The 12,767-nt window shown below is 32.3% G+C and overlaps 1 protein-coding gene across 2 annotated transcripts; it reads left to right on the top strand.

Moving 5' to 3' along the window:
• The first annotated feature begins 8,245 nt into the window (after window positions 1-8,245).
• On the top strand, window positions 8,246-12,308 carry LOC110818211 (putative choline kinase 1). 2 transcript variants are annotated; one of them, XM_022046992.2, is made up of 8 exons: window positions 8,246-8,431; window positions 8,587-8,974; window positions 9,946-10,067; window positions 10,344-10,539; window positions 11,446-11,563; window positions 11,669-11,716; window positions 11,803-11,903; window positions 11,995-12,308. In XM_022046992.2, exons 2-8 carry the CDS (start codon window positions 8,624-8,626, stop codon window positions 12,145-12,147), a joined length of 1,089 nt encoding a protein of 362 aa, XP_021902684.1. In that variant the 5' UTR covers window positions 8,246-8,431; window positions 8,587-8,623; the 3' UTR covers window positions 12,148-12,308. The 2 variants fall into 2 exon arrangements, with proteins under 2 accessions (XP_021902684.1, XP_021902683.1); XM_022046991.2 differs by having other exon boundaries at window positions 8,246-8,974.
• The last annotated feature ends 459 nt before the right edge of the window (window positions 12,309-12,767 follow it).

Genomic DNA, 12,767 nt, shown 5'->3' with positions numbered 1-12,767 from the left:
CATTTATATATAGAGCTATTCAGATTTTTCTTTTGCACTCCCATTCATACCTCCCATATGGTTGCATCATGCTTTCGCCTATCCGAGCTTCCCCTCCCTATTCACTCATCTACCGATTCTCTACCAGTCCTTCCTCCTTCTACAGCTCTCTATCCTCTTTGTTTATCTTCTCACTCTCGGTTAGAGCTTAATCTACCAGTATATATCTTCAGGTAAGAGTTTAACTACAATTTACCATTTCAATGTTTGAAATTCAAATTTACAATACTTCTGGTCTCCATCGTGTCATCAACACCGTCACAGCTCACTCAGTTACCTTAATCATCTCCTCCTTCTCCAATTCTCTCTCAAGTACTCGATCGACTGCCTCTTTTCATCTCTTCTCGTCTCTTCCTTCTTCGACTCTCTCTTGAATCTTCTATCGACAGTCTCCTCTTTTTTTTTCTTGTTCTCTCTTTTTTTTTTCTATTCTTCATCCTATTTATATCCCACATGATAATCATCATAGTTGTCCGTTCCCATTCCCAAATCTGAACGGTTCCTTCTCACCCCTCCCCCTCTTCCGTACATATATATATATTATTATTATCTTTTTTTTTTACAACCCAAAATCAGTTATTACATTATTTTTTACAACCCCTAAACTATTTTTCAACATTATGCAAAAAAGTGAGAACTTTAAAGTCAAAATTTGAAAAGATAAAATAATCTCAAAAGACTACATTATAATTTTAATATTTTAGTTTATAGTGTTAGAGTTAGCTTTACAATAAAAAAAAAATTATAATATCTTACCTATGTAATCTTGATCAAAACGTAATTCTTATTATGGCTAAAATATTTTGTGTATATTTGATTTCCTCTATATTAAAACAACTAATTACTTAAAATGTTCTCTTTTTCTTATTCTCCAATTTTCTTGGTTGTCAAATATGTATTGTATATATTTTTATTTCTGTATCTCTTTAACACATACAAAAATAATATTTCTTATTCAACTCTCTTAATTGAAATTTTTGTAATTTTATATCAATAATATTTTTCTACATAAAAACTTATATACGAAAATTTATATGAAGATGCTACCTAGATATTCAAAAAAAAAAAACGAAAAACGTGAAAACTATTTACAAGCATATATGGCTTCAAGTAGGCATCATAACAAGAGTATGCAAAGCTCTTGGGTTTCATCGTTAAACAAATGTTTGCCCAACCAAATATCGACTATAATTTATTTGTGCAAAAAAATGCAAACAATTCATGGCAACATTGGTATACGTCAATGATATAATTATTGTTTAAGGTAACATGAAGTTGATTAATGACTTAAGAACAGTGACACACATAATTGTCAATCAAGTATTCTATAAAAGAACAAGATACAGAATTAGACTGTCATTTAATTTGTAAAAAAATTCAGAATAAGAGCGTAACAAGTAAGTATATTAACAGCAAACAACAGTCACTAAACTACTCTCAAGTTTTTTTTTCAATCTTCATGCAATCAAGATGATGGTGTCAAAGTGTTTATTATATGAACTCACTAACTAAGATCGAGTGGCAACGCCTTGTTGTGGGTATACATGTATGTATATATGCATTGGGATTAAAAGGCGAAATGACACAATAAGTGTTGTAGAATGTATAAAAGTCTCGATTTCATTTATAAAATCATCTGAAATATAAATAAGATCAAAACCTTATTAGGATTTTCTCTTCAAAAATGCTAGACTCTCATTCTCTTTGTATTTTTGCTCCTCATTTCTTCTTCACACATCTTTATATATCTTCATATGTCGGTTTTCTCAACCATTATACAACATATAATTGCAGTATTATTCAAATTTCATATGGAATTTCACAAAACAAGTCAAAATTTTATCATTTTCTAAAAATAAAAAATTGTAATTATTTTAATTAAAGTAAATAGAAATTTATAAATAGATTTCATACAAATTTTAATTTGTTCTAAATACAATTTACATTATTTTTATTAAATAGATATAAATTTAAATCCTACACAAATTTTAAATTTATACGGAATATAATATTTTGGACATGATTTTAAATTATTTGACATTTTTTTTATTTTTTAAACATAAATTACTAGCTTGATCATAATTGCTGGACCCATCAAAAGTGTCGGGCAATGACAATCTTGAGCTATGAAAATCCCTAACGAATGATTACCAAAACAGTCTTCAACGATCAGACGCGGTAACAAAGATAGATACGTATATACCTAGAGATACTTACAGAGAAAAAATGGCAGGGGGAAGAGCGTGAATGCAGGAGTTGCTTGGATGCTGCAAGGAGAGGGAGAGGAAGATCAGATCTTGCGAGTAATCCCAGAGGAGAGAAGAGGGGTTTCGGGGGATTTTAAAAACGTTAATTTACTGAAACACCCCTGTCAATACCTTGTTTAAACTGAAGGAATCTGGGAAATTAGTAGGGGCAATTATGTAAACTTGATAATCATGTCCAGAGACTGCGCTGTGGGCCGTTTATTAACTTTCCAGCCTCAAAAAAAAAAAAAAAAACGTTTCGATTTTGTTTCATGCTATAATAATAATAACAAAAACTCCTGGATCGAGAACCCCGTGGCGGCACACCAACGTCGTCAATTCAGTTAAATGTCTGTCAAATAGCAACTTGCCTGTAACGGTACGTGCCACGTGTCGAGTGATTCGTGGTCTGTTTCTCCTCTCATACTCACCGCCAACTGTGAGGGCCTTCTCTCCTACACCTGTGTTGGCGCATAGAGGCAAACGCAGTTTTTACCTGCCAATATAGTTTACTTCTTCGAGTCTGCTCGTTCGTTAATGGATATCCATTGAAAAGAAAACCAAAGGCCAATTTCTTCAGATTAATTAAAAAAAAAAAAAGAAAATTCATCGATTCCCTGTTTGATTGACTTTGATTGCTATATAAAAAGAAAAGAGTTGAAGATCTTTTAGTGATAGTTCTGCAACTTTCTTGGACGTAGTCTCTTGTTTTCTTTCTTAAATGATGTTTCTTTTTTCCTTTTCGTTGAATTTACTGGTGATTTTCGACGTTTCAGATTATATCTCAACTGGGTATTTTCCATCAATAGCAGGCTCATCTGGGTTTTTCTTTTGATATTTTCTGAGGATTGACTTCAATCCTTTCAATCAAACAGGCAAATGTTTACCACCGTCTGTATCTACGCATAAGAAAATGGCAATAAAGATTAACAAGGTCATTGGCAGTTCCGCACCGGAAGAATTAAAGAAGGCTCTGCAAAAAGTAGCGACTAAATGGGGAGATGTTGTGGAGGACGTGGAATCATTGCAGGTGTTCCCATTGAAAAGCGCCATGACAAACGAGTTCTACCAGATAAATTGGCCGACGAAGAATCGCGATCACCATAAAAATGGAGTTCTCATTAAAAAAAAAAAAAAAAAGTTACCAGAAGGGGCTGTCTTGAGCTATGAAATTCCGTAACAAATTATTACTAGAACAATCTTCAACAATCACACGCGGTGACTAATACAGATACGTATATACATATAGATATTTACAGAGAAAGAATCGCAGAAGTTGCTTGGATGCTGCAACCGGAGGTAGAGGGAAGATCAGATCTTGCGAGTAATCTCAAGAAAGAGGAAGAGGTTTAATTTACCGAAACACCCCTGCTACGCCGCCTTTAAATCGAAGGGATTCACGAAATTAATGGGGCCAATTATGTAAACTAGATAAATTATATCCAGAGAATGGGCAGCGGGCACAAGGCTTCGGGCCGTTTATTAACTTTCTAGACTCCAAAAAAAAAAAACGTTTGAAAATAAAAACGTTTCAAATCTATGTCATGCTATAATAATAATAATATGCTAGAACTAAGTAACTTGCACATAATGATGTTCTCCTTTAGAAATTATATAATTTCTGTTTGTTAACCTATTTTTTGACATTATGCAAAAAGTAAGAATTTAAAAGTCAAAGCTTAGAAAAATAAAATAATCACAAAAGATAAATTATATCTGCAATGCAATATAAATATTCATTAAATTATTAAATAATATGCATTATCTTATAAACAAATTCGGTCATACATATAAAAGATATCCAAATCAAATCATTTAAATTTTTAAAATTTTTCCATTGTATATTCATCGATACAGTAACTTACGAATTCACAATTTCTCGTTTTAAAGTGAGTTATTTGCTACCAACTACGTAATTATTCTGTTTCACTAATCATACTCACTGCTCCGTCTCCTCTACACGCTACGTTTGGAAGCACGCAGCTCTGATCCAGTTTATAGTACTACATCATCTGTAAGTGAGAGATAATAAGCATACATAAACTCAGTAAAACTCATTACAAAATTGGTATATGTCGATAATATAATTATTGTTTAAGATAACATGAAGTTGATTGATGACTTAAGTGTAGTGACTCACATAATAATCAATCAAGTATTTTATGAAAAAACGAGACACAAAATTAGACTGTCACGTGGTTCGTGAAAAAATTCAGAATAAGAGTGTAGCAAGTAAATATATTAATAGCAAATAATATATAATAAACATTTTCACCAAACTACTCTCAAGTATTTTTTTCAATTTTAATGTAGTCAATATGGAAACAGAAAACATCTATTCTCCATCATCTTGAGGGGAGATGTCGAAGTGTTCATTATATGAACTCACTAATTAAGATCAGGTGGCAACACCTTGTTGTGGGTATACATGTGAATCATGTGTGTATATGTATGTATATATGCATTAGGATTTAAAGGCACAATAAGTGTTGTTCAACTGGCTTATTTTTTCGAATGCATAAAATTATCGCTTTCATTTATAGAATCATTTGAAATACAAACAAGATCAAAACTTTATTAGAATTTTATTTTCAAAAAGTTTGGAATGATAAAGTAATCCCAAAATATAAATTACTTCTGTAATGGAATATAATCCATTCATCAAATTATTAAATAAATTATAATTTTAATATTTTAGTTTATGATAATAAATGGAATTGAAATTTAAGTCAGCTTTACAAAAAAAAAAAACTATAATATCTTACCTATGTAATATTGAGTAAAACGTAATTCTTATTATGGCTAAATTTTTTGTGTGTATATTTGATTTCCTCTAAATTAAGATAATTAATGACTTAGAATTTTTTTTTTATTTTCTTACTCTCTAGTTTCTTTAGTTGACATATATATCATGTATATATTTCTGTCTCTATATCTCTTTAGCACATAAAGAAATATATCTCTCATTTAACTATGTTCTTTTTTCTTACATGAAACTTGAATGAGAAAATTTAAATGAAGATGTTACTCAGATATCCGAATAAAAAAAGACTAAAAAACGTGAAAACTGCTTAAAAACATATATGAATTCAAGTAGGCATCATGACGAGGGTATGCAAAGCTATTGGGTTTCAATGTTAAAAAGGGGTTTTCACACGGCCAAAGGCCGCCCACTACAACTTATTTGCAAAAGTGTGCAAAAAGCTCATTGCAACATCAGTATATGTCAATGATATAATTATAATTTGAAGCAATATAAAGTTGATTAATGACTTAAGAACAGTGACGCACATAATTATCAATCAAGTGTTCCATGAAGGAACAAGACATATAAAATTAGATTGTCATTTAGTCCGTAAAAAAATTTAGAATTGGAGTCTAGCAAACAAATATATCACTAGCAGACAACAAATAGTAAATATTTTTACCAAACTACTCTCGAGTATTCTTCTTAATTATCGTGTAGCCAAGATGAAAGCAGAAAACATTTATTCTTCGTATGCATGTGAATCTTGTGTAGACATGTATGTATATATACCGAATATAATATTTTGAACATAATTTTAAATTATTTGGCATTTTTTGTTTTTTTTTAACATAAAAAGTACTAATTTTTAACTATTGGGTTATCACCACTTTAGACTTTAATAACATATATATATAGACAAAAATTATAAATTACTAGCTTGATCATAATCGTTTTATATAATCATTACTAGAGGAGCATTCTTTTGCAAGATGTCTTGGAATATTTATATGAAAATCCCACAATAAAAAGAACAAACACACAATCACCACTTTATATTGGTATCTACATCATTAAATTTTGCATCTTTGAATTGAAACCCCAATTAGGTTATACACTCAATCATTACTTCATTAATTAGTCTAAAATAATTTTAATTACTTCATTAATTAAAATAATAAAAGTCGAATAATTAATTTTTAAAATAAAATATTCTAAAGGAAAGCAAACACCCATAAAAAAAAGAAATAAAATGTCTTTATTTACTTACCACACAAAATTATTCTTGATTAAACAAAAAGTAATCTCCACTTATTCCAATCTCTTTTTTTTTATATATAATTTATTTACAAATATGTGAATATTTAAATTTATTAATTTCCACGTGGAAAATACATAAATAATAATTTTTTTTAATTATTTTTAACATTTTAAATAAATTTGATTTTTATGAATTTTTTTTCCTTCTTATAGAAATAGACTTTGATGTATTGTCTTATGGTTATCTTAATGTTGAATTTGGTAACAATTACATGCGGTTTGTCTTCATTTAACTATGGTTATAATTGTGATTGATTTCTTTTAAATTAAGACAGCTAATAACTTAGAATGTAACAAAATCAGGAATTTCAAATGAAATAAATTATAAATTAAGTGCATAAGTGAAATAAATAATTTGAGTTTATATTACTTACACAATGACTTAAAATACCAAAAAAGAATACGAAAATGATCCTTTTGAGATAAATATGAGAAATTAAAGAAATAACTGAAAAATAAATAAAATTGACATCGTACTCGCAACCCTCTTGTAAATCGGACTCTAGATCCTAATTCTCTTAATTTGTAATGGTTAATAAATGAATAAGTTACATTATCCTAGTAAAAATATCACGCTACTCACCAACACCGAAATGAAGGTTGTTAGAAATAATAAAAATAATTAATGGAGCTCTTAATTTGGTAAAGTCATTTATCATAAATAAAATCATTTACCGTCTACGTATCGTAACGATATTTATAAAAACAACCTATATAAATAATTACATAGTACATTTTATAATTTCATATGCAATCGGTTGGAATAATAATTTTCTCTTTTATCAGCTTACTGGTATCTATGGGGGTTCATAGAGATATCTATCCAATAAATGGAAGGGCGGAGGCCTTTGGTGTCCCCTCCAGTCAAGAATTGGAGCCTCACAATCACTAGCCAATATGCTTTTCTCGCATGCCTTTCTTCGTTCATAGTTCAATATTCTGGTGTCCTAGGCGTAGAGGAACAACACCAATCCTACAACGCGTGAATAATGTCCTTTAACATTTTCAATTAATAGGTCGTTCTCATATCCCGTCCAGTATGAGCGTCAAATTACTAAACTTCGATATTTTACCCGATATAAAGGTGAAACGGGTTGTTTCCATATCCCGTCCGATATGAGCGCCAAATAATTAAATTTCGATATCTCGTTCGGTATGAGATAATGTTTACGGTAGAGTTCTCTATGTACTCAGTCCGTCTACCATCTTCTAAGATATCCCGTAAGGCTGCTGTTTCGTTCATTCACTTAATCACACAATTTTTCGTTTAACTTTAATTTTCAGTTTTTCAATTCAACCGTAATCATATAAAACAAACAAAACATATAAAAGCATCCACACTACATCGAAGCATCAGGCCGCCACCTCCTTCTTTGTCGGACATACTATTTAATTATTAATCCTATAATTATTCGAGTGTTATATTTATAATGTGATATGTAAATTTCTTGAACTAATAATCCGATCGACATTGGCTAATTTAGTTTCAATAATATAATTTAAAAGTAACTAACTTTTTTTAGTTTGAAAAAATATGTAAGATTCTTCTGAATCTGTGGTGGGTCCCACAAGATATTATCACCTACAACGCAGCAACAGTGTGATTCTTGCGCATCCCTAAATTTCGAAAATTCGTGACAGCGATGCACCACAAAACTCCCCTGGATCGAGAACCCCGTAGCGGCACACCAGCCTCGTCAATTCAGTTAAATGTCTGTCAAATAGCAACTATCACACCATCATTGACTGCAAGATCGGTACTTGCCACGTGTCGAGTCATGAGTGGTCTGTTTCTCCCCTCAAACTCACCGCCAACTGTGAGGGCCTTCTCTCCTCCACCTGTGTTGGCCCATAAAGGGGAACACACGGTTTTCCACCTGCCTATATAATTTCATTTCTGGAAACACGTTCTTTCGTCGAAAACCAAACGGCAATTTCTTGAAATTAAATTTTTTTAAAAGAAAATTCATTGATTCCCTGTTTGATTGACTTTGATTGCTATATAAAAAGAAAAGAGTTGAAGATCTTTAGTGTCAGTTGTGCAACTTTCTTGGACGTAGTCTTTTTTTTCCTTTCTTGCGTGAGCTTTCTTTTTTCCTTTTCGTTGAATTTACTGGTGATTTTTCGTCGTTTCAGATTTTATCTCAACTGGGTATTTTCCATCAATAGCAGGCTCATCTGGGTTTTTCTTTTGATATTTTCTGAGGATTGACTTTAATCCTTTCAATCAAACAGGCAAAGTTTACCACCGTCTGCAGCTACGCATAAGAAAATGGCAATAAAGATTAACAAGGTCATTGGTAGTTCCGCACCGGAAGAATTAAAGAAGGCTCTGCAAAAAGTAGCGATTAGATGGGGAGATGTTGTGGAGGACATGGAATCATTGCAGGTGTTCCCATTGAAAGGCGCCATGACAAACGAGGTCTACCAGATAAATTGGCCGACGAAGAATGGCGATCACCATAAGAAGGTTCTGGTTCGTATTTATGGGAAAGGTGTTGAGTTGTTTTTCAACAGAGATGACGAGATTAGGACCTTTGAATGCATGTCGAGACATGGGCAGGGGCCTAGGCTTCTTGGCCGGTTTTCAGATGGAAGGGTTGAGGAATTCATCCATGCCAGAGTAAGTTAATTTTATTTGATTTTCTAAGGGGGTTTATTTTCTGTTTTTTGACATGAAAGTTTTTAGTTTATGGAGGAGTATTTGCAGTAACTAGATCAAAGTAAGGTCGACTGATGTTGAATTTCTGCAGAAAATTTCTGTAGCAATCGCTTTGACAATTTTGAGTACCTACGAACTTGAGGAATGATTTTAGCTGTTATTGGTACTTTTTCATGCATTTTGATGTGGAGGGAAATGGAAGAAAAAGATTTCCTTTCTCTTGTTCAAGATTTTGTTGAAATGAAGGGAAGGGATAGAGTAGGATCTTGATTCTTGCACTTATCAATTCCGAATTCACAATTCTTTTTCTTGAGAAAACAATTTGGAACATCTTGAAGGCTATGCTTAGAACAAGTGCAGAATGTAGACACTATTAAGAGATAATAAAAATGGAGCTCTAGGCACTTACTTTGTGTGAAATGGATGTTTTACTAGGAGATCATAAAAATGGAGTTCATATGAAATTTTAGGTGGAATTAGAACCATATATTCCAAAATTTGTCAAATTTAATGAAATTTTGAATGTGATATTCTAGTTCTTTGGGAAAATTTTGTATAAACTCAATAGTTTTCGTTTTAGGTAAAAATTTTGTCCTCTGCTAGATAAAATAGGTGTGGATTTACAAGAATTCCATACGCATTTCAGATTTATTCCAATCATAGCCTATATGGTGAAAAAATTATCCTTAATCTTTTCTTTTCCTTCAGTTCCATTTCCTTCTTATTGATATTATTGTCCTCAAACTTTCCTCTCTTTTCTTTACCTCCAAATACTTTCCTTTGTACCAAACATGCTCTGGGAGCCTCACTTGTTACTTTAAATGTTCCTTTTTCTAATTCTTGTATTGCTTATTTTGCTAATACAGTTCAAAGGCAAGTTGGAATATGATAAATATATGACTTTCTTTTTAACTCTGCTGTTGATTAACCAGACACTCTCAGCTGCGGACCTTCGTGACCCTGAGATATCTGCTCTTATAGCAACAAAGTTGAGAGAGTTCCACAATCTTGACATGCCTGGTCGTAAGGAGATACTTCTCTGGAGCAGAATGAGGTAGCATGCATAACAAAAGTTTAGTTTATAATTAGTTGTAGAAATGAAAAAAGTGTTTGAGAAACTATAGTGAAAATATAATAAAATTCGGCATGGTTTCTGAAAATAACTTTTTATCCTTTTAAACACATATTTCCAAGTCTTATTTTTATTTTTAACAACTATATGTATATATATACATATATATTTGTAAAAGTTGTTTTCTACAACTAAATAGGGCCTTAAAATTTCTCTTTCAAACTGAGACATCTAGTCCATTCTTATTTTCCAACTCAGGACATGGCTTAGCGAGGCCAAAAGTTTATGTTCTCCCAAAGATGCAGAGGAATTTAAGTTGGATATTCTAGAAGATGAAATCAATTTTCTGGAGAAAGAGTTGACACTTGATGGTCAGGAGATTGGATTTTGTCACAATGATCTGCAATATGGTAATATCATGATGGATGAAGAAACGAGAGCGATCACTATAATTGTGAGTATCAATCACTAAGAGTATGTTTCCTTTGATTATGGACTTAATTCCAGAGGTTATCATTTGGTTTCTTTCTAATAGATTCTTTTAGCATCAACTAAGCTAGAGACTGCTGTTTGAAAATGTTAGGAACAATTTGTCCTAGCCTCCTATCTCACCAATACTGCCCACATAATTGACTCTTTCATCAGGTTCAGACCCTTGGCTCAGCTAATTAGTGTTCATCATTTCAGATTTTGCTTGTGGCCATGTGTTTTCTGAGTTTAGTTTAAGCATTACTGTGTGAAATTGAAAATGGTGATGAAAAAAATTCCGCATATTGATTTGACTAATGATTGTTAACTTTTCTCCTTTTTACCAAATTTTCTAAATCGGAACCGTAAATACAGTTGCATGGTCACTATCACTTGTATTAAATTGCAGCTGAAGTGTGCAGTCCATTGAGTATATGAAGCAAAAATACAAGAGGAGAAGCAGGATAAATGGCCTGCCTCTCTTTTGAGGTTCTCCCATTCTCTTCACTTTTTAACCAGTTACTAAATGCTTTGGAAAGAAGCAGTTCCTTTTTTGTTTTCTCATAACTTTTAGGCCATTTTTTGCTTCCATGACTTACTCTGTCTTCAACCACACTAGATTTGCTGTCTACTTCTTAGCTTGTTGACTCTCGCAGATAGTTGGATAAGTCACAATATAGAATGTAACTCAACTTGTTCTTATGTTCGTGCTCATGCAAGTTTGCCAATCCAATTTCTCTAGTTTCTGATGAGTGATTGTCACAAAAATATATTGTTTCAGTTCCTCTATCTTCTGTTAAGTAATATTGGAGAAACCATATCATAAAAGATGTACTAAATGTTTTGAACATTTATGTGTTAAAAATTCTTGAAATTTCTTTTCTCTTTGCAGGACTATGAGTATGCAAGTTTCAATCCTGTTGCTTATGATCTCGCAAATCATTTCTGTGAAATGGCAGCTGATTACCATTCTGAGACACCACATATTCTGGATTACAGTAAATATCCAGGTGAGCAGCTACGGATACATGTTATTCATTTTCTCTACGTTAATGAAGATAAAGGCACAATACGGAGAACTTAATCTAACACTAGTAACTGCAATTGAATAACAGCATTGGAGGAACGAAAAAGGTTTGTCTGCATATATCTGAGTTCTGAAGGTTAGTCCTCTTGTCATTGTGGTTGGCCAATTGATAAGAAGGGGGACCAAATACAACTTTATATTCTAAAACATCCATTTGCATAGGCAACAAACCTAGTGAGGAAGAAGTGGAGCAGCTAGTCAATGATGCAGAGAAGTACACTCTTGTCAACCATGTCCTTTGGGGCTTGTGGGGGCTTATATCAGTGAGTCTTCTCTCTGACTTCAGGTTTCTTGCTTATCATCTCGAAAAAAGATCTTGAGATTTTCAGATTTTGATTTCCAATTAACGTACAGGGATACGTAAATGAGATCGACTTTGATTACACTGAGTATGCAAGGCAGAGATTTCAGCAGTACCGGTTAAGCAAGTCGAGGATCTTATGTCTTGGGGACAATAATTTCTCCATGACAACAGAGACAGACAAGTCTACGTGTATTCTAGATTAAGAAGTGGTTAATTGTGTGGTTACAGATGATGTAAATACAAATGGAAATGGCTGTTTCTTTGGTGTTGTTTCTACGGAATATGTTGGTGGGGACTTGTCGAAATATGATACTGAATATTAGAAGGCTGTTGCTTCTCCTTTCAATCTATTAGTTTTCTATCACTATGACATGCATTATTTTAGAAAGCAAAGAAATGGCCTCATGGAGTGCAGGTCATTGTGATTTGACTTAGTATTTGGTTATGAAGTGTTTTAAGTGCCATTTTCAAATTTATTTGTATAATGATGTAAAATCCACCTGATTTATTTTGTAACTTCAAAAAATTATAACCAATTTCATTTGTGTTGAATCCATGAGAACAAAAGGTTTTCAAGGAGTTATCTCCTTTATTCAGCAGGTACGGTTCATAACTGCAAAGCACCAGTGGTCTAATGGTAGGATACTACCCTGCCACTGTACAGACCCGGCTTCTCTTGCCTTTTTTTCCTTCCGCATTGACCATGATATCTGAAACATAATTATTTTTATGAACATAAAAATAAATAATAGTCACTCATTCTTTGTAGAACATAATTTTTTTTTTTTTTTGCTATTACAACATCCTTGTTCAAATCTGAAAC

The sequence above is a fragment of the Carica papaya genome, chromosome 1 (assembly GCF_054855325.1).
Source record: "Carica papaya isolate Zhongbai chromosome 1, ASM5485532v1, whole genome shotgun sequence".
Classification (NCBI taxonomy): Eukaryota; Viridiplantae; Streptophyta; class Magnoliopsida; order Brassicales; family Caricaceae; genus Carica; species Carica papaya.
This window is presented reverse-complemented; position numbering and strand designations above follow the sequence as displayed.

What these genes read in the sequence shown, in the direction of transcription:
- LOC110818211 (XM_022046992.2), top strand. Translation starts at nt 8,624, where the DNA reads ATGGCAATAAAGATTAACAAGGTCATTGGTAGTTCCGCACCGGAAGAA. An exon ending in CTTCTCTGGAGCAGAATGAG is followed by an intron (nt 10,068 to 10,343) that starts GTAGCATGCATA and finishes TTTCCAACTCAG; the next exon opens with GACATGGCTTAGCGAGGCCA. An exon ending in GGATTACAGTAAATATCCAG is followed by an intron (nt 11,564 to 11,668) that starts GTGAGCAGCTAC and finishes ATTGAATAACAG; the next exon opens with CATTGGAGGAACGAAAAAGG.